We start from the raw sequence: 22,314 nt of genomic DNA on the forward strand, positions 1-22,314 counted from the left end.
TTATATTCTATTAAAATACACGTCTCTTATATATATATATTTATATCTCTCTCTTCATACAGATGTATTTTAATTTCTCATTAGAATCTTGGTACATTTATAACTAAATAATAAATATTTACTTAAAACAAACTCTTCATCTTATTATCCAAATATATTTTCATTACAAATAAAATAAATATAAATAAAAAAGAGAATATACTTACTTTTCAAGACATTATATTCTCAAATTCTTATTTATATTATCAAATGCTCAAAATTTGAGGATATAATAAATTATCACAAACGTGACTATTATTATGTAACTTAATTAGGATTGATAAAATTTGACACGATTTGAATGATTTATTTAAATTCAACAACATTTGATTTTAAAACCCAATAACTTAAATTTGAAATGACTTAAGTCCGAATGATTCGAACGCTTAACATGAGTCCAAAATTACTTGAACTTAAGATGGTCAAATCAAAATAATTCAAATTAAAAAAATTCAAACTCAAAATGACAGTGAATTTTTTTTTACTTAGAATTACTCAGTCCAAAAAATAAAATCAAGTCAGAAATAAATACGTTTTTCCATTTGAGTTTTTAATGAAAAGATGTTAAATAATATTAAGAAACATAATCAAAAACATATCTATTTACTCTCGTGAGTATCATCATATCAGAAATAATAGAAAAATGACTTTCTTTATTTCATTTACTGGAAGTACCATAAGAACGTGTGAGACAAGTGCACACAAGGAAGACTATAATCTGGACTCTAGAGCTACAGAAACAGAACAATGATATGCTTTAATCTTGTAACGTAGCAATGTAACTTTTCCTAATTTAATCCAAGTCTCTTCTTGAGCTGCAACAAGTAACCATAAATCTCAAGAGGATCAGGAAGTGCCTTAGACACGCTCTCACTTTCTTTGCACCTTTTGGCCCACGCAATAAGCTTGGGGCAATCTGCCTCTATGCTGAAATTTCCACATGTCTCGTAAGTGTAAAACCAGCTGGTGAAGGGTACGAGTGCAACGTCCACATACCCAATGCTGTCTCCTCCAAAGTAGAGCTTGTCTCCAAGCTCTCCTTCCATGGTCTTCAAGATTTGCATTAACTCTTCCTTTGCTTCTTCTTGGTCTTCTTTTCCCACCCATATTCTCTTTCCACAGCTGTACATCTGCAGCATTTGCACCCACAAACAACAAGCATATATGTAAAAAGATTGATATATGATCTCTTTGTTTAGATAGCAGAGTTCGAACCTCCCTTCTCTCAATTAAAAGAAAAAAAGATTGATGTGATTCATGTTACTGGATGCATGTCTGTACATGATATGGATTATATCTGATACAAAAATAAAGATTAAAGAGAAAATATATAACACTGACCTTCTTATCAAGATAGTCTCCCCAAAACAAGGCCTGTGATCGCTGATAAGGATCAGAAGGAAGCAAAGGCGATTTGTGATTCCAAACTTCATCAATGTATTGGACAATGATGAGAGACTCAGAAATGGGTTTTCCATTTATGGATCAAAACAGGGATTTTTTTGTGAATTGGGTTCATTTCTAGAAGTAGAGGACTCTTGTTAAACAAGTCCTCTTGCTTGCACTCATATTTTATCCCCTTCTCGGCCAAGGCAATTTTTACTCTCATGGCGAAAGAGCTTGGCCAAAAATCGAGTAGAACAACTTCACCTTCCATTTCAGTATGTTGTTTTTGGAGTGAAAGAAATATGAAAGCTTCTTTCTAGTTTAAATAGTGATTAAGGTGATTTAGTACTTCAGTGAATGAGGATTAGCTATTTATAGTTGTTGATAGCAACAATATGTCATTGCTTACCTATGTTCTTCAAGCCTGGATTTGGTTCAAAATATATAGAAGAGTCAGAGTTACTTTTCGGGAAAAAAAAAAAAAAGAAGAGTCAGACTGGTCAATTGCAAAAAGCTAATCAAAATGGTATCAATCCCATTTCACACTGAGGTTTCCAATGTGTCATTTCTTATGCCATAAATTAATCAACAGAGGGAAGTTACGAGGAATCAACAAGAAAAATGGCAAACCCAATGCGTAGCTTCCTTGTGTAGCAATGCACTTAATTAAGATAAGAAAAATAGGGGCACAATTAAATAAATATAGAGGAGATAAAGAGCTAGTTTTACACGGATCCATCACCTTGAGAATCAATATCAGAGCTATGTACGGAATGACTTTCAAGGGATCACTAACATTAATAATTTTTTTTTAATTTAGAGAAAGAGAATTTGAATCTTACTTTTTTTAAGTAGAAAGATAATTAATAAATCAAATACCAGAGTACATCAACACTAATAAACACTTGTTTGCTGTTTTTCTTCCAACTTATATCACATCATCTCTAAACTACTATTTATATTTGATGCTAATTTTGTAAGGCCACTCATCCTTCGTCTCCCCCTAGGCCTTTGTGCATATATTCTTCACTTTAACCCATTGAATTTGTTGGTAAAAGGTATGGGAATTTAAACATATATTTTCTTAAGAATGCAAGGTTTTTTGTGTTTTATATATAATAAAAAAAGATAAAAATATTGTGTTACGTATTAAGATTTAACATAAATAAAAATAATTTTTTTATGGAACTCAAACTCTAATTTTTGCTTCACTTAAATTCAACTTGTAAAGCCTAATCAAATATTTTAGGCTTTGTATAAGATTAAGAAAACATAAAATCAAGAATAAATTATGTATTTAGACTCATGTACTTTGTAAAAAAAATTTAAATTTAATTCTTGTACAATAATTTTTAAATTTTGAATTTTTATATTTTTTTAATATGTCAATATCAATCCAATTATTAACACAATTTAAAATTTTTTATTGAAATTAATAATTTGACATTGATCATGCTAACATGGCCTAGACCAAACTAATAACATGTTTTTTGTGTTAGTGTGGTAAATGTTGATGTGGCTTTCATCTCATTTTTATTGTTCACTGTTCTGTTATTTGATTTTCATTGAGTTTAAAATAATAAATTTTGATTTTGATATGTTTTATATTAAAAATTTAGATTTTACTTTATAAAATTGATGTCCCACGATTTTCTAATATTAAAATGTAAAAGAAAAAATAATCATAAAATTGAATTTGAAATATATGTATAAATGGGTAGGATCCACTAGATACAAAGATATCTTAAAAAAAAAAAAAGATTTTCAAAGATAATGAAACTAAAGAATTAATTATAAATAAATCTTAATCGTAGCAAGATGACAAATACAAAATAACCAAATGAAAATAATATCTAATAATAACTAATAATTAGACAAAAACATTCCTTTTTAAATGATGTATAGTCCGTCTCACCTCTAGATTTATCCATATGCCTAGCAACTTGATAGGCTCATGGGTTTATCTTGACTCGGATCGAGCTTTAAGCAAGATTTTTCAAATCCGAGTTTAACCCATGATATTACTTATAATATTAAATTATTATTTTCAATTAATTTTAATATTAAAATATATTTAAAAACTAAATTTTAATATAATTTTTTAAAATATTTTAACCATAAATAAAATTTAAATTGACGACCAAACCCATAAACAGGTCTAGCCATCTCCTTGCAATCAATGCTACTACGAGATAACAAATGGATAAGCTTGTAATACTAAAGACATTGATATTTTTTATTTGAGATGACAAGTTACAAGTCAATTTTTTAGATATTTATTTATTTATTTATTTTGCCCAACTATACACCTTATACATCATCCACAAATATCATATTCTTTGCTATTTAAAAAATTCTTCTAGATTAATGTATTAAAAGATGTCATGTAACTTACCAAGTCAGCCAAAAATAGTTAAATTAATATCAATTGGACAGTGTTTTAATCAATGGAGGTATCAAAATCAACATTTAACAAAAGTCATGATTGGTATGGAAGAACTTTCTGAATCTCTTCGATTTCTTCTGATGTATCAAAATAAAAAATCCGAGCAAGCATGTACCTAGTCATTGCTATGGAATTGTAAGAACCAATACGAAATGCATAGACAAACTGCTACTAGTCTTCCTTTTTAACTAGTCAACTTCTCCAAATTTAATTACTAACCATAAGCAATAATTAATATATCAATTTAGTTTGACTACTCACCTTTCACAAATTTAATCAATTCGCTTCACTTCTTTCATCAAGAAAATTACTTTGCTGCACTTAATTAATCATTGAGAGAAAGAAATGGAGAAGGAGATGAAGCTGCAGCACTTTAGCCACATACACCCACTGATCTTCACGAAAAGGCAAGTTAATGAAGGCGAGGATATTAATTGTTCAGGGTGTGAGAAAGCAGTGTTGGGTCCAAGCTACAACTGTTGTAAATGCAAGTTTTCCCTTCATGAGATATGTGCAAAGCTACCCTTTAAGATCAATCATCCTTTCCATCGCAACCACCCTCTTATTCTTCTGTCTAAGCCACCTACTCAGTACACCGAATGTCTCTGTGATTTTTGTGATAAAACTTGCAATAGCTTTGTCTACCATTGTTTTACTTGCAGGTTTGACCTTGACATACCATGTGCTTTGCTGCAACCGCAAGTAACCGGAGATTTCCTAGAGCTTGAGCGTTTCAGCCACAAACATCAGTTGATATTCATTGAGAATCATGTTAATCAAGGCAAAGAAGTTAGTTGCTCTGGATGCAAGGACATGGTTTCAGGTCCTAGCTACAGTTGCTCCAACTGTGAGTTCTTCCTTCATAGGAAATGTTATATGTTAGCCCCCGAGATTAATCATCCCTACCATCGTGAACACTCTCTTATTCTTTTGACAAATCTACCCCCTTCTTATTCGAGTTGTGTTTGCGATTTTTGTCTTAAAACTTGTCAAGGATTTGTTTACCATTGTCCTTCTTGCAAGTTCGATCTTGACATCGAATGCGCTTTCTTGCCTCTATGCATCACTGAACCTGAAAGTCATAGACACCGGTTTATCCACCTGATGAAGGCACTCTCATTTATATGTGATGCCTGTGGCGTTAAGGGTGACCATCACCCATATTTATGTACTGTGTGCCAAGTAATAGTCCATGAAGAATGCAGATTTTTACCGCACACCATCAAAATAATAGGCCACCGTCATCCTGTCACACAATTCTACTTCCTTCAAGGAAGTAAGTACAGTAAGCAACATTGCGGTATTTGTCACAATGAAGTGAGCTCAAACTATGGTGGTTATGGTTGCCTTGGCTGCAATTTTGTTGCTCATGTGAACTGTGCAACGGTAAATTCTGTTTCTATGGATGCAACTTTGCTGAAGAGTCAAGGTCAAGATGAAAACATAATCTTCAGATCAGATGATTCCTCTAACTTAATCACAGATATCATCAAAGAGATCAACCTTGAAGGGGATATGGTAGCTATGGTGGTCAAGCATTTTAGCCATCCACATAAGTTAACCCTCAATGAAAAGGTCAACGATGATAAGCTTTGCGATTGTTGCATAACACCCATCTTAGAACCATTCTACAGTTGTCTAGAGTGCGACTTGTTCCTCCACAAAACCTGCCTTCAATTGCCTAAAAGGAAGCAACACCCTCTTCACCCACATCCCTTGACCCTTCTTTCTAATCATCCTAATTTTGAAGGCTTGTTCTTCTGCGATGCTTGTCATCAAAGCTGCCATGGCTTCACCTACAATGGTGACCCATGCAATTTCAACCTCGATGTCCGGTGCGGTTCATCATCAAACACCCTTAAACATGAAGCACATGAGCATCCCCTTATATTCAGTAAAGGAACCGAATGCATTGATTGCAGTGCTTGTGGTTACGGTAATGACTACTTGTACTCATGCTTTGATTGCAGCTTTGCCTTGGACTTCAACTGTGCTTCTTTACCACATACGGTGAGGCATAGGCACCACGGACACCCTCTTGATCTCACTTACCAAGATAGCGCAGATCAAAACTACTGCAACATTTGTGAAGAAGAAAGAAACCCAAAGCACTGGTTCTACTGCTGCAAAACATGCAACTTTTATGCCCATCCTAAATGTGCTACTGGGCAGTATCCGTACATCAAGCTAGGAAAAACATACCCCTACGAAGCTCACCCACATCGTGTTGCCTTTGTCCATAAGACAAGGAGCCACCCTCCGTGCAGTAGAAGCGGTAACCCATGCAAAGGCCTGGCCCTTGAATGTACTAAGCCTCAGTGCAATTTTATCATTGAATGGTGTCATGTAGAAATCCTCCATTTCTAAGATCATTGTAATGATGTCATGAAGCTACTGTAAATCATTATTTTTCATAGGCTTTTCTCTATTGACCTTTGCGTGTATACTAGTTATTGTTTGAGTGATTATAAAGGTGGCTAAAAAAGAAACACTGCGGCAAAAACTGGGATCATTTCCTGCAGCAAAATCCAGTTACGATCACAGAAGAAAATCTTGAGGTTTAGTGAAATACTGCTAAAAATCATTAAAATTTCTGGCTATTTTATCTTGTTGCTAAGAGAGTATTGTTCAAATATGGGGATGATCAAATTTAAGCGTGTAGGCAAAGATATTGACTAACATAAGGTAGAGAAGGGAAATGAAAATTAATCCTGCCAATTGTAAGGAGGTAAGGTCATTAAGCTAAATTAAAAATTTTAATTAGAGGTTAGTTATCATGCGATATAAATTTATTAAGAAGGTCAAAAGAAAATGTGTCATCACGCCAATGCTACAATTAGTAGTCCATGAGAAAATGACAAAAAAACACAGAAGAATTCTAACAAAAGGGTGATAAGAGCTTTAGTTTTTTTAATCTGAAGCAGAGTACATTATTTGATCTTTTTTTTTTCTTTTTGGGAGAAAACAGAAAACATACCGAGAAGGACCAAGCAAACAGAGGTGAAAATAACAACTAGGATTGTCTGGATTCTTCTTTGAAGGTAAAACCTAAAGCAAGTAAAGATGCATGTTGTGAGGCATCATAGATGGGATCATAATGAAGCCTATTTAGGTTTATTGCTGTGAAGAGTATGATACAAACAGGAACCTTCCTAAGGGGCATAACTCACTCAACCACCTAAACATACTGATTCTGAGTCTCCCACATCCTCTTCAATGACCCCACTCGTATCTTCCCTAGTTACACTCATGCTTGAGGCTGATGAGCCAGCAATATCTGAGAAATTCTTGTGCAGAAAGGTTGCCTTTTGCTTGCGTCTGCTATGGTACCAGTTACTTAGTAGATCAGAAACCTCACTTTGATCATTTCTGCCACTGATTACTGGTTCTATGGATTCCTCTTCCCCTGCTTCTCCTTCATCTCGGTTACTGAAACCTGCTGTTATCACTGGAAAGAATAGTGGTTTACAGCAGCCAATGAGAATTACAAGGAACATTATGTAAACATGGAGAGATGTCCACACATACAGCGTCCACTTCCAATTGCGGAGCAATTGTTTATTCCAAGGTAACTGTGAGTTCATAATGATTTGAGCATCATACAACTGTGGAAGCAATGAAGTCCCGGCCCTTGGAGCCAAAATTACCCTAACAGCTTCAGTTCTTGGATGTCCTTCTTTGTATCTCAATATCTCAATTTTTATCTTTTGTGTCTCACTTGAAATTCCAAGCAAGAGAGGTAAACCCATGAGAAATGTTCGTGCAAGTCGAACTGGTAGGCTTCTGAACCACAACATAACAGGCTGGCTAGACTTTGCAATTACATTTCCATTACTCGATAAGAGTTCTGCAGTCAACTGATAAAACAAATATGCGAGAAAACAACTGTTTACATACTCATAGTTACAGATATTTGAGCATGCAGTAGACGGTAGAACAGGGCAGGTAGTCGCTAGATACAAACAAGACAATTCCCTAGACTTCAACCAAACCATGTTTATACCACACTATCCCTGACTTCAATATATAAAAATTAAAGCTAGAAAGAAAAGTTGCACAATCTTCTTACACGATTTTGAGAGTAAAATGAAAGGACAGAGAGCATGTAAGTGAAATGTATTGTGGAAGCCAATACTTTCATTTACAACACAGAATAAATGGGATGGAAGTTTCTAAAAGTCTTCACTGCACTGGCAGCACACACTCATGAGTATGTATAAAAAAGGCATAAGTAACCCTCATATAGTCTCCAAGAAAACCATATTAATTTTGTAGGAAACTATGGTTGATTACAGCTTTATAACCATCGAAGCAATAAAGGTAATTGACACTGCATCTTTTAGCCAGAGATTTGGGATTGAAATGGATGACATTTGCAATATCAATAACAAGCACAAGGAGGATAGACCTTTTATTTATTAGTGCAGAATAGATGATAGACAAAGTTTAAGACGCTTCTATCTTTAGTTTCCAATGCTCACACAAATTTGGGCAATCAAGTTTTGAAGTCCGAGGTTCAATTACATAGCATTAGCAAATGTTTGAAATGTTGCTAAAATCTTAACTTCTGTATTTTAATTGTGGGAAGGGGTAGAAACCAGTGCCCTCATTTTCCATTCATTGTTGATATAAAATTCGAATTGAATTAAAAAATTTGTCAGTTGGGGGTGGGTGGGGACAAAACTAGAGATATATAGTGCTTAATTGATCTATAAATTCAACAAAAATCAAAGAATGTAGATATGAATTGGAATACCTGAAACACCCCAATATGCGTATTGAAATCAGATTCAGGCATCAAAAGAACCAAATAAACATGAAATGTATGACCAACAGGAACAGCCATTTGCCTCTTTCTATGACTGCTGCAGTCAAACCCACTACCACCAAAACACAACACTGCCTTAGGATTCACCTCAGTGTAATCAAAGTACAATTTCTCTCTAACAAAAACAGGCTCTTCCAGCCAAGTTTGCACCAACCCAATTCCCACCAAAGCAGCCAAAACCATCACCAAAACCAACAACATGCACACTTGTGCAGCTCCCAGAAGTCCCAACGCAACTCTCTTCAACAAGATGATGCTAGCATGAGTGATTTCAGAAGGGACCTTTTGAACGGCCGTTCCGACGCTTGCCGTTGTCTCTTCAGCACGGTGGTACGACTCTGAGGCTACAGAAAGGAAGGTGGAGAAAGGGGAAGCAAGGGTGATAAAACAGTTGTAGAGGACATCAGCTTGAAGAGATATTAAGCTGGTGAGCCAGTCAGCTGGTTTTGGTATAACGCTGTAGGCTTCTACTTCTTGTTCTTGCTCCTCCATTGCTGATATTGAGATTGAAGAGAAAATGAGACCAAATTTGTTTTGGGATGATTAAACTGCTGGGTGAAGCTGCTTCTGCATGAGAAGAAGAAGTGAAACGTGGAGATAAAGGCACGCGGGATATGGACAAGTGTTAGTGAACCATGCATTCTGGCAGTAGTTTACTACTCCCCGTGTCATTGGCGTCGTCAGAAGAAAAATTCTGGAATTGAAACGTAAAAGTTAAAGAATTTGAAAAAAAATAGAAAGAGTTAGGCACAAAAAGATCAAAAAAGAGATATTAATTTATGATATAATACTTTTAAAGTTTATGAATTATTTTAAAAAATTTAAATAAATTTTTATTTTTTTATTATATTAAATAAGTTTATATATTTTTATATTAAATGAAGTATGCTTTTATTACTAACAATTGATTACTGTAATTAATCAAAAAATCATTTATTATTTTACATTTATATAATATTGATGTGAAAAGTAAAAAATAACATGTAATCATATATATCATCATATCATATTAACATGTCATATCAATATTTAGTATGATATGTCAATATGTCATATCAATACTACATGATATAAAACGATAAGTGGCGTTTTGGCTAATGAGAATTAATCCACTTCTAATTATAAAAGCTTATTTGATTCACAATAAAAGTATAAAAACCTGTCTTTAAAAAAAAATACAAAGATTTGATTAAATATAATAAAAAATAAACACTTGAGTATTTGACTAATTAATTAGTACATGATACTTTTACTTAAATATCAGGGTTCGAATCTCCTTCCGCTAATTAAAAAAAATATAATAAAAAATAAAAATTTATTTAAATTGTCTAAAATAAATGAAGTTTTTAAAAATATTATATCTTATTTTTTTATATTAAAGCTTGTTTTATGTACAGTAAAACCTCGATAAATTAATAACCTCGATTAAGTAATATTTTTTACTGATTTCGACTAGGGGTCAACATGGTAAATTAATAATTTGTTAAATTTATAAGATAATACATTTAAAAAAAAACTCATAGGTTCCACTTGACATATAAATTAATAATCTCCTTATACATCAAAATTTTATATATATATGACTCAATTAAGAGATTTTTATAAAGCATGACTTCAATGTTACTTATTTTTTCTTGAAATTGATATCTCATTAGACTTCATCTCTAACTTTTCTTAGTCTATTAAGAAACTCTAGTGTAGTGTTCTCGTATTGTAAGAGAAAATTATACAATGTGATTGTTGCTTTAAGTGCATCTTGATCATATTTAATATTGTTGCTTAGCTCGATTGTAAGTTAAACTTTGTGACACCTACTATTATAATTGCTTTTGGGTATAATTTGGATTTTTTATATTATACTCATGTAATACTTTACACATTTCATCTGTCATTGTTGATTTCTTTACATATCAAGAAGTCATTGTGTTTAGTTTTACCATTTGCGACACTGCATGTTCTTTTTATAAATGTTTTTGCTTGATTTAATGTTCATGAAGTATATTAATTAAGTATATATCAAATATAATTTTAGTTTGTTGCAAAAATGTATAAATTTATAACTTATATTTAATAAGACTAATTACATTCATAAACTTATTTTGGTTAAACAAATATATAGAATAATAATAATTTGTAATTCGGTAATTAGGTAATATACATATAATCACGATACACAATACATGTATTAAGTTCAATATTTTGAAAAAAAAATCTCATTAAATTAATTTTTTATTAATTAATGTATAAATTATTAATTTATTGATTAAATAATATCTCGATTAATTAATAAATTTTCATGATCTAAGGGTATTAATTTATATAAGTTTTACTATAATAATATAATTATTCATGTCTCTTTACTTTTGCTTTTTGGATTCAACTACTTAATACATTTTTAAGTAGGAGAGGAGCTAACCAACTTTTATTGGGAGGCCAAAGATGAAAAGGAATAATATATTAAATATAAATAATTAAATATAATATACAAGATTAATAATTTTTTCTTATATAATCAATATTGTTTAAAGACTAAACACTCAAAAATAATTTTCTTTCAACTAAATATAAAACATAAAGTACGTAAAAAAAATCTTATATAATCAAGATTAATAAAAAATGATATATTGATGAAATTTTAAGCAATAATTAATAATGCAATGCTACAACGCATATTTGATAATTATATAATAATTTTTTAATGCTTAAAGACTAAAATTATAGGAAAAACATAACAAAAAAAATATGACAAGTAGAAGATAGAACTATATAACAAAAAAAGAAAAAAGAAGTATATTGTTGATGATTCCTAAAAATTTAGAGAAGAAAATCTATAAAAACTTAAAATATATGATCAAATAAAATAGAATTGAAAAAAATAAACAAATACAAATAATAAAAATAATAATATAAATGGAAAAAGAAGGATAAAAAAACTTTACTTTTTTGTAATTTCACAATGAAAGGACAAAAAAGAAGAGAAAGAGAAAAAGAAAGAGATGGAAAAAGGTGTGAAGAAACTTAAAAAGAGAAAAAATTTAAGAATTAGCGTAAAATTAAATGGATTTATAAGGTCATTTTATTATTTTTGAATGATAATATATTGTATTAATAACTTAATTAAAAATTATTTTGGAGGCTCATTAAAAAATATATGTAATATATATAAATTTTAAAATTTTTGGAGTTTAAGGTTTAGGGTTTAGCGTTTAGGAACACTCCACCCATGTTCTTAAGTGAACTTGGTTAAATAAAATAAATTTTGAAGTTAAATAATATGATTACAATGTGTTTGTTCTCAATCATAAAATAGATATGAACTTGTTGTTGCAATTATGATTTCCTTTGAAGTTAAATTATAATTCGTAAAATTGCAAAGTAGAAATAGTATGAAAAAACTAACTACTTTAATAATGTCCGACCGTAAATTAACACAAGGAGGAGGAATTTGACCACATGATGGCAAAGTTAAAAGGTAAAATTTTCTCTAATGTTTGCAGCTTCTTGCATGTAGCAGTGGCCGTGAGGAACGATGAAGAGTTGAGCAATCTTTCGGGGACTGTAAAGATTGCTAACATTTATCAGAATGTCTTGCCAAAGAAGATTGGGTGATATTTGATTGCCTTCACAACAACTTTAGAGACTATTTTTAGAGTGTGAGAGAGTCTCCTTGTCTTGGAACTTTATATATGGTTTTTGTTATGGAAATATTACTTGTCCGAGGAGCGCCTAATTTTTTATACTATTTCTACTTTGAAATAATTGTCTAGCAATAGCCTAACTTAACTTACTATTGTCTGGACATTTCTGGTGTTTAACATGGGTCGTAATGTCCAGTTACATGGTTTGGAAGGCAAAAGCATTCTCTGATTGCTGACTGTGCCAAGATTAATTACTACAAACCATACGTTTTGAAGGCAAATGCTAAATGGGATGTAGCTCGAATGGTAGAGCACTAGCACCGCTTTGATTGGGAGAAACAACGTCACGTAATATGATCAAAACCCACATCAACATGATCAAGAAAATGGGGGCGATACTTATGGTCTAACAATTGAGGATCAAGATAGTGAAAGAAAAACCCTAGTTACCTATCAAAAAGGATGAAAGAAGAATCTTCTTAAATCTAAGTAAGCGTAAAGAAGATCCGAAATAGTTAGAAAAAACTCATGTTAAAGGCAATTTAATTTAGGTATGAGAATTTTAGTGTGTAAAACTCTAAACAACTAATCACTTTGACTGAATTCAAGTCAATTCAATTCAAAAATGAAAGTTTGGTTCCCACATCTTGTTACTAAGTCAATGAAGATGTTAAGAGTGAAGACAAATGAAAGTTCAAATTAATCTCTTTTGCATTACAGAAATTAATTTTTTTTGTGAAGATTTACTATTAGGATTTACTTCCCATTATTGGTCTCTTTTTATTGTAGGACATATTTGTGAATAAAAAATCAATCGAATCTTGATAAATGATTGATCTACTGTCAATATGCTCCCTTTAAAGAAAATGAAAGAGCTTGAAGTTCTTTTGAATGAACTATCCAAGAGTTGCTTAAAAATCCAAGAGTTCAATCAAGGAAGCTCTCAGAAAAGTTAGGCTCCAACTTTTCATTGATGGCATGGATTCAAATCCTCTGGCTTATGTTTGATGCAAAGACAACGAACAACATATTGTTAGGGCAACCATGGATGCATCAAAATGGCGTTGTCTCTTCAGCACTTCATCAATACTTATAATACTCTAGAAGTGGTCAAGTGAAGACAATTGTTGTAGACTTTAAGCCATTTACTATAACAAAGGCATGCTTTTATTAGAAAGCATGTAAAGGAAGTACAACATACACATGATCAAAAAATTAATGAAGTTGAACCATCAAAGCAAAAGGGAAAGAAATTGTCCTTGACAATTAAGGAAGATGAAATTATTCTAGGTTTAAAGAATTTGCTTCTTCCATTCACTTGCTCAGAAAACTCAAAACGTTTTTAAAATTTCCATTAAAAGAATTTATAAAGTCGACAGAAAGATCATTGGTTGAACACGATGAACTTTCTTGTAATAAGCAAACGGTTTTTATCATAATACTTACAGATTTCTAATAAGAGCTATATACAAGTGATGGGATATCACAAAATTGGCACACAAATCAAGTCAACCAACTCAAGAGACCACACAAGTTTTAACCAAGATTGGTAAGGTTTGGGGAAAAGAGACTTATTATTCTCGTTGAAACTTCAAAGTTAGTGCTTGATTCTCTCTATTGAAATTGAAAATTCGCCAAGAAATTTTAAGATACATAACAAAAGAAGAAGTTGATGAGGAGGACGAAAATCCAATCGAGTTTTCTAGACTTTCAAAATTTTATTTCTTGAGTATGTCCACGGCTCAAATATCAAATTTCCATCATTTGAGCATGTCTTTGATTCCAGATTCAATTTTTAATTCAATTAAAGCAATAACACATTGAAATTTCAAAACCATCCAAAAGAAAGCTTAAAAGTGATTTTTTTAAATTGTAATTTTTTTTAAAAAAATATGGATGAATGTTATAGTATAAGACCCTAAAAGTGATTTTTCAAAATTAACCATCTAAATATTATTAAAAAGATAAACTATTTTCTATAAATATGAAAGCTCAATAGGTCATAGATTATAAAATTAAAAGTAATATTCTCTAATCTTATGAATTCAATCTTTCTTATTTTAAGCTGGGGAAACTCTAAATTGTGTTCTCAACATTTAGGATAGACTGAAAATTCTAAAAGGTATACGTCATCACTTTTGTAAATTCGGAATGATACAGATTTGCTAAATCCTACCGAATTTAACACATGTGGATATATAGTTACAAGATTCGTGCAATTAAATTCGGAAGTTAGGCTACTATAAATTGTAAACCCGTGGGGAAGAAATTTTTTTTTCTTTTTTTTTATATTTTAATTTTTTGTTGTGGAGATTTCTCATGTAGCATTCCAGGTGTCTTTTCAGCCGGAAAAAGCTTGAACGAAAATCTAATTTCTTTCAAGATTTTATGGCTCTACCCTCCGGTTTGGGCTCCGCTCCTCGATGGCAAACGCAATCATCGCCAGAAAAAGGGCGCCAGAGACAAGTGTCCAACGCTAGCTTCTTCTTTTTTTTTAATGAAAAAGTAACGGATTATTTTTAAATTTCTTTCTTTTTTTATAAAATTTGAGATAAATAAGTTATTAATAAATTTAATTTCTCATAGTTACTATTTTATTTATTATTTTTACTATAATTGTAATCACTGTTCATGCACATTAGATTCATGATTTATATAGATAAAGTGAACAAAATTATTTTGAATTGAACAAATCGATCGAATTGAATTGAGTTTGGTCAACTCGGTTCGATTACAACAGTTATTGATGAGTTTAATTTCAAAGTTTGGTTATTTTGGTGGGTAAATTTTTTAATCAAATCGATAGAAAAATCGAACTTAAATGAATATAAATTTAAATTATTATATATGTGTATGATATTTCTTAAATATAAATTTGTGAAAATTGCTATTGAATTTGTNTTGAATTTTTTTTTAAAAAAATTGTTAAAATTTGTTTGAGTTCAATTTTTCAAAATCAACTGCAAATAGTTTAGTTTTCGATCCATTCTTGTTAAAAATATTGTTAAATTTGTTTGAAAATGTTGAAATTTATATTTATATATATTATCTTGAAATTTTTTAAAAATATTGTTAAAATTTGTTTGAGTTCAATTTTTCAAAATCAACTGCAAATAGTTTAGTTTTCGATCCATTCACTAAGTTATAAAAATTCAATGGAATTCAATTTTTGAATAAATAAATAAATTTATTTATTTATTTATTTTTAACATCAAATTGATTTAAGTGAAGATTTGCATATCCCTATTTATAAGTAAGTTTTAGGTACCAAAGATTTCCATAAATGATTGAAAAGCAATAAATTAAAAAAATGAAAGTTTTAATTTAATCTTTCAAATTAAAATAAAATACTTTGTAACTTGTAAGATTAACACTAATAAAAAGACACTAATAAAAATACTTTTACCTATTGAGTCAATATTTAATGCTAGAAACACGAAAGCATAAACAGTTACTCCACATCAATATGAAAGAGAACAATGAAAACACTAATGCAAGCATAATTGTAAACTAGTGATGGATAATTCAGAATGTGTGTTTCAATTAATGGACGTGAAGTTTTTTTTTTTTTTTGGTTTACACTTTACCTTCATTTTGACTTGAAACAAATTTTAATACAAAAATTTGTCTGTTAGTAAAATATTTATAATTTTGATCATTAATTTTTATATATACACATAATTAAAAATTTTAAAACTTAAAAAAGGAAACCCAAAATGAAAAAAAAACTGGATTGATTGAACAATAATTAAAACTTTTTAAAAAATGATCATAATTTTAAATAGATTGTTTTTTGCAAAAATATTTATATACAGAAAAGTAATAATTTTCCTGTAAATTGAAAATAAAATAATTGCAATACACATTTCAATAAAAAATAAAAAAAGGATTTGGATTCAACTTTTTCAAAGAGGATACATTTACCTAACATATATATCCTTTTTATCTTGCTTTCGTTTGATTCAAAGAAATTGAAAGAATATAACAAATTGCTTAACAAAATTATATCAAATTAGATTTTGAAATTCAATCAAGAAAAATTTTCTTTTTTCATATTCTTCCCTTCTGAAACTATAGATGAAAAATGATAATTAAAAATTTATCATAAATTCAAAATTTAAAATACAAAAATATATAAGCTTTTTAAATATTTCCCTTTTTAAAATTCTAAATATGGTAGCATTTTTTGTAATTAAGGTAATATAATAATAATTTTTTCGTAAATATGGTAAGACAAGACAACAACCGAACAAACAAGCTGTAACTTGGCAAACCGGACCAAAAAATGTTTAAATCTCTTGCTGTCGCTCTTCCTTCTAAAATTCTTTTCAAAACTTGAAAAGCTCTGAAAAAACATTCTCTCAACATTTCAGCTCCAACAGTCAGTGGAGCTGAAACGAACCAAAGCGAAATTTCCTTTTCTTTTTTATTTTATTTTAATTTTCAGTTTAAAAACCAAATGCCTGATTCCAAAATCACAGCTGCATAACTTTAATCTCTCCCTTCCCTATCCATGGACCACAATGTAACCGTTTTCACCAACCGCCAAGAATCCGTTACGGCTGATGACGATGATGATGATTCCAAAACCGCTGATTACGGCGGAGGAGCCGGAGGCGGCGGCGGTTTTGGTAAGAGAGGCGGCAGCATTGCGGAGAGGAGGGCTGCAACGTGCGGGTTCAAGGCGGAGAGGATAAGTACGGCGAGGTTCCGGGCGTCCACTAGCCCCTTGGCCTCCCCATCGGCGCGGTCGCCTTACCTTACTATTCCTCCTGGGATTAGCCCCACTGCTTTGTTGGATTCTCCTATTATGTTGCCCAACGCTCAGGTACCGGTTTATATTTTTTTTTTCTAATTAAGTATTATAATTTTTTCTCAATTAATAATTTTTCCATGTTTAAAGTTTTACATTCTCTGAAAACAATTTTGGAGAAAATGAGGTATTTTATTTTGACTGTCACAAAGTCATCTTCAATGCTTCTTTTTGAGTGGCAAAGGTCATCTTTTAAGCTTCGTTTGGTTGCTGTTGTTGTTTTTTCTTAAAAAAAACTTTAGGAAGCAAATAGCGAAAAAATTCGTTTAGATGCAAATGTGAAAAAATTTGAAGAATTAAAAATTAAAATTGTAATTATTTCGGTAATAGAGCACACAATTTATAGTAATATAGAGTATTTTTTTTAAGGTACTGACTGAAATATGGAGTATAATCATATTAAAAGTGGTGTTGTGTTTTATAATTTGTCTATTTCTAATCAAATGCGATTTTACTTTATGCTATTTGCTTTCACTTTTTAATTGATCCGTAAGAAGCAGAAAGTGAACAAAAAGTAGTAACAAAGGAGCGGAACCTTGGTTGTCTAGTCCCAACTAAGTTTTTTGGTAGGTTTTATTTCCCTTACAGGCATTTTTATTAGATTCAAGGATGATGGACGTTTGATGTTGTACTTATGATATGAAAATTGTAGTGTATGTGTGCTTGTGAATCAGGCATTTATTATTACATTTTTAATTGAAATATATAAATGCAAAGTAATGGTAATTCATATGATGTTAGTTGTCTAGTCACAACTATTTTTGTTTATAGCTTTTGAAGTTTGTATCAGCATATAATTATTTTCAATTCTGTCATTGGCAGCCTTAAAATCTAGCCTATTTTAGTTGTCTGGTTACAAGTTAGCTGCAGAAGGAAACTAGAAAGTAGGGTCCGCAAAAGTTTATGGATTATAAACAATCTATTGAAACCCCTGAATTGAATGCTAATAAAGGGTTCTTAGCTTGTGGTGCTGTTGGTTATATTTTTACTTGATTCCGGATATTGGATCTTAAATCTGAACGCCTTATTCAAGTACATTTAAAGCGAGTTCTTTTGTTCGGCAATATTGCAGATCAGTTGAATTAAGTGAAGCATGCTAGTAAGCTTTAATAAGTATTGATTCTTTATGAACTGGATCGTAAATTAGTTTGCCTTGTGTTTTGTCTATTATATTTAAAAGAGAAAAATCCTTTAGTCAACAGTCTTATCTAAATTTGTTTATCTACGCTGTTTAAGAAAAATATCATATAGAAATAAAAAAGGTTTTTTTTTATCATTTTTAACTGATAGATGAATTTATATCTCAAAGTTCGTGTTTAATGCATAACTCTGGAGTTTTTCACTAGCATGTTCTCTAATGGCTTCTCTTTCTGGAACAGGTATCTCCCACCACTGGAACATTTCCAGTACCCTTTCTCAATCATGATAGTCAAGTGCTGAATCCTAGCAATGGGGACAGAGGCAGCAATATAGTCTCTTCCTTCACATTCAAGCCGCAGAATTTGGATTCTCAGCCAAGCTTTTCTAGTTTAGAAGATCAGGTGATTTCTTCTATTCTATTAGTACTTTGTCATAAAGTTTAAACCCCTGCTGATGGCTGCCAGATTCATAAACTTGACATGTTCCTAATCCTTCACAAGTGTTTATATACAAACTGTATTCACAGTGACTTATCTAAACTTTGGCGTGTATAACTATGACTTCTATGCCTTGTTTTTCAGCCTTCATTTGTAACTCAAATTCATTTCAACCTTAGTTGACCTATTTGTCTATATAATATTCTTCATTGCACATTACCTCTTTTGTCCATCCCTTTTGTTGTTCCCTTTGGCATATTTTTTATTTTTTGATGCAAAATCAGTTAAGCAAGCCTGTTTTAGAGATCAGGAAGGATATTACAACAACATTTTTATGTTCATTCTACTATAGAACTGGTGACATTTGCTTTTGGGTAGATTTCTACAGCCCTCCATGAGATTAATCCCTTCTCTTTTATAGTTGACGAAATTTCCCTATTATTCTCAGCTTTTTGTTCATTTGGGTTTTGGGGGTTAGTCCTGAACTTCTTAGATGCAATGCTCTAAGGGTGTTAAAGTAGGAATATGCAGTGCTAATTGTGCTGGTAAAACTATCCTTCTTTGAGAAGTTTGGTTGAAGTGGAATCCAAGTTATTCCTAAATTCTATTAACCTTGTTCTACTGTAAGTAGATAGTTCAGAATGTCATCTTTGTTCATCACTCAATGGTCAGAATTCAGTTTGCTTGTGGATATGCATTATCATCAGAGTTTATGTTGTGATTAATCTGTCTTTCATTTTTTTTAGGCTTAAGTAGGAAAACTATGTTCTTTATGTTCACATATGTTCTTTATTATGGTTTATATGTTTTATCATACCGTCAAGGGCATTTTTAAAAGGGAGTGGCATCATCCTGGGAAGCAGCAGAATTAGATTATTTATAGTTCAAGAGTATCTTTCGATGGCCAAGTTTTATACATTTGGACAAGTTTCTGAATCAGAGTATCAAACATGCAGTCCCTATCCCCTGTCACATGCATATTTAAGTGTTTCATATAAAACACTATTTCAGTTAGTGATCAATTTTTTTTTTTTTGTAGGTTTCTTCCTCTTTTAATCTTGTTCAGAGTGCTGAGGTTCATTGTCAATGTCTTGCCAAATTGGAACCACCTTTGGATTTTGAATTTCCTGCAGAATTCTCAAAAAAAGCTAGTTCAACGAATTCTGCAGCAGTATCAGTTGCTGATGTCAAAGTTTTAAATGACATTGTGAACGATAATGCTAATTTGGGATTCCATCCTTCTGAGTTGGCTAGTGATGAAATGCCTATGCCGAAAGAACCTCTTCTTGGAGAAGATGTTAACACGCATCTTTCTGAAGGTGATCAGAAGGGGATAAACACTGCAATGGGAATGGCAAGAACATCAGAAGATGGATATAATTGGAGGAAGTATGGACAGAAACAGGTAAAGGGTAGTGAATATCCAAGAAGCTACTATAAATGTACCCATCCAAATTGTCAGGTGAAGAAGAAGGTAGAGCGTTCACTTGATGGCCAAATTACTGAAATCATCTACAAGGGTGCCCATAATCACCCAAAGCCTTTGCCTTGTCGTCGGCCATCCATTGGGTCCACTTTATCATCTGATGAAATGTCCGAGATTGCAGAAGGTGGTGGAACTTGTGTCAAAGTTGAAGGTGGTTTAATTTGGAGAAATGCCCAAGCAGGGTCCAGGGATATTAAGCTTGGGTCTGATTGGAGAGCTGATGGTCTGGAAAGAACATCCTCAACATCTGTTGTAACAGATCTTTCTGATCCACTGTCAACTGCCCAAGGGAAATCTTTTGGTGCATTTGAATTGGCTGAAACTCCAGAGTTTTCATCAACACTTGCTAGTCATGATGATGATAATGATGATAGGGCTACCCAGGGAAGTATATCACTCTGTGATGATGCAGCTAATGATGATGAGTCTGAGTCAAAAAGAAGGTAAGTTTCTATATTGCTATACATGTGACTCAATGATGGTGTATCCACTGCTGTTCGCTTTTTACTAACATTTATTTTTTGCTTTGTTATCCACTTTTATTGCAGGAAGACAGAGAGCTGCTTGACGGAGATGAATGCGACATCTGGGGCTCTTCGTGAACCAAGAGTTGTTGTACAAATAGAAAGTGATGTGGACATACTTGATGATGGCTATCGTTGGAGGAAGTATGGGCAGAAGGTTGTCAAAGGAAACCCTAATCCTAGGTACTGAAACTTGTCAGCTGTCTCTCTTTCTTGCTCCATCACAATTCTTTTGTGTGTAAAACTAAATGAATCATCCAAAGATGGAGGGTTAAATTATACGTTTATGCTTCAAGCATGCACAGTTCTGTTAGTTTTATGAGGGTCAAATTCATGTTATTTATTCTCAATCTTACCAAAAAGCTTGGTGCTCTCATATATAAAGACCTATTGAAAATTTTTGTTGTTTTTGTCTTGTAGGAGCTATTACAAATGCACAACTCCTGGATGTCCTGTGAGAAAGCATGTGGAAAGAGCCTCCCATAATCTAAAATGTGTACTCACGACGTATGACGGAAAACACAATCATGAAGTTCCAGCTGCCAGAAGCAGCAGTCATGTTAATTCAAGTGGTTGTAATTTACCACCAACCGTGCCTAACACTCAAGCTGCCCTGGCATTAGCCAGAAATACCAATGCTCTGAAGCCTGAAACACCAATTCAAGATATTGTACCTCCTTTTGATCAAAAGCCTGAATTTAAAAATGAATATCTGAGACCTAGTTTTCTTAGGGATTTCAGCAATGAGATGAAGCTTGGGGCAGCTTCACTGGCTTCTGTTTACCAAATGAAGTTTCCTTCCATACAGAATACTATTCCTTATGGCTCTTTTGGAGTAAATCCAAACTGCATTGCAGCTCATCAATCTGGTTCACTAGCCTCAACAGTTCCGAATTTTCCAATGTCATTGCCGTTGAATCACCCAACATCAGCAAATCTATCATTGGCTGGTTTTGATATTAATAACGGTGGAAAATCAACTGGTCCAACACACTCTTTCCTTCCAGGGCAACAGTTAAAAGAGAGTACTACAAGGTTCCTTGGGATTAAACAGGAGGTAAAGGATGACAACCTTTATAATCCTTGCCTACCCATTGTTGACCATGCAAGTGCATCATCATTATCATCAGTCTTTCAGCAGGCCAACGGAAATTTTCCATCCTAGATCACATTTATTTGCTTCATAGAGTCTTTAAGATGTTGGATTCTACTTGACTTTCGATTACTATGTTGCTTAATTGTCATATATATATACATATATTTATTTATTTTCTCCTTCAAATCTGTGCTGTTTCTTATACAAAATGATTACAACTATATATGTATGTAATCCTTTATGATTTTCAATTTTACAATAGAAATTTAATATTACAGGTTAAAAATTGGTTGCATCTTATGCTTTGTGCATGAGTGTGAAATTGTTTCTTAATGTTTTATTACTTATCATTATGCATATATGAAAGGAAAACATTGAGGCTCAAACCAAAGTCTAAGCTCATGTCCCCACCCCACCCTACTATAGGGATGCGTTGTTCTCCATTCCTCTCCTTGACAATGTGGCAGGCCATTGAAAAATT

General features: G+C 32.0%; 4 protein-coding genes across 4 annotated transcripts; 2 read left to right on the top strand and 2 right to left on the bottom strand.

Moving 5' to 3' along the window:
- LOC18599368 (probable glutathione S-transferase parA) lies at nucleotides 679–1,766 on the bottom strand. The gene is given in 3 exon segments (XM_018121346.1): nucleotides 679–1,169; nucleotides 1,381–1,518; nucleotides 1,520–1,766. Coding segments are annotated over 3 exon segments (657 nt in total). The 5' UTR covers nucleotides 1,697–1,766; the 3' UTR covers nucleotides 679–827.
- On the top strand, nucleotides 4,217–6,238 carry LOC18599369. Its single transcript, XM_007029312.2, has one exon. It carries the CDS (start codon nucleotides 4,217–4,219, stop codon nucleotides 6,236–6,238), a length of 2,022 nt encoding a protein of 673 aa, XP_007029374.2.
- Nucleotides 6,827–9,252, bottom strand: LOC18599370 (seipin-1). Its single transcript, XM_007029313.2, has 2 exons — nucleotides 8,628–9,252; nucleotides 6,827–7,728 (listed from the first exon to the last, which is right to left on the bottom strand). The coding sequence occupies exons 1-2, from the start codon at nucleotides 9,189–9,191 to the stop codon at nucleotides 7,042–7,044; spliced, it is 1,251 nt and encodes a 416-aa protein (XP_007029375.2). The 5' UTR covers nucleotides 9,192–9,252; the 3' UTR covers nucleotides 6,827–7,041.
- Nucleotides 16,655–22,005, top strand: LOC18599371 (probable WRKY transcription factor 2). The gene is made up of 5 exons (XM_018121345.1): nucleotides 16,655–17,165; nucleotides 18,530–18,691; nucleotides 19,767–20,656; nucleotides 20,762–20,920; nucleotides 21,158–22,005. Exons 1-5 carry the CDS (start codon nucleotides 16,851–16,853, stop codon nucleotides 21,900–21,902), a joined length of 2,271 nt encoding a protein of 756 aa, XP_017976834.1. The 5' UTR covers nucleotides 16,655–16,850; the 3' UTR covers nucleotides 21,903–22,005.

The sequence above is a fragment of the Theobroma cacao genome, chromosome 5 (genome assembly GCF_000208745.1).
Source record: "Theobroma cacao cultivar B97-61/B2 chromosome 5, Criollo_cocoa_genome_V2, whole genome shotgun sequence".
NCBI classification, from domain to species: domain Eukaryota; kingdom Viridiplantae; phylum Streptophyta; class Magnoliopsida; order Malvales; family Malvaceae; genus Theobroma; species Theobroma cacao.

What these genes read in the sequence shown, in the direction of transcription:
- LOC18599369 (XM_007029312.2), top strand. Translation starts at nt 4,217, where the DNA reads ATGGAGAAGGAGATGAAGCTGCAGCACTTTAGCCACATACACCCACTG.
- LOC18599370 (XM_007029313.2), bottom strand. Translation starts at nt 9,191, where the DNA reads ATGGAGGAGCAAGAACAAGAAGTAGAAGCCTACAGCGTTATACCAAAA. An exon ending in CGCATATTGGGGTGTTTCAG is followed by an intron (nt 7,729 to 8,627) that starts GTATTCCAATTC and finishes TTGTTTTATCAG; the next exon opens with TTGACTGCAGAACTCTTATC.
- LOC18599371 (XM_018121345.1), top strand. Translation starts at nt 16,851, where the DNA reads ATGGACCACAATGTAACCGTTTTCACCAACCGCCAAGAATCCGTTACG. An exon ending in GAGTCTGAGTCAAAAAGAAG is followed by an intron (nt 20,657 to 20,761) that starts GTAAGTTTCTAT and finishes CTTTTATTGCAG; the next exon opens with GAAGACAGAGAGCTGCTTGA. An exon ending in AAAGGAAACCCTAATCCTAG is followed by an intron (nt 20,921 to 21,157) that starts GTACTGAAACTT and finishes TTTGTCTTGTAG; the next exon opens with GAGCTATTACAAATGCACAA.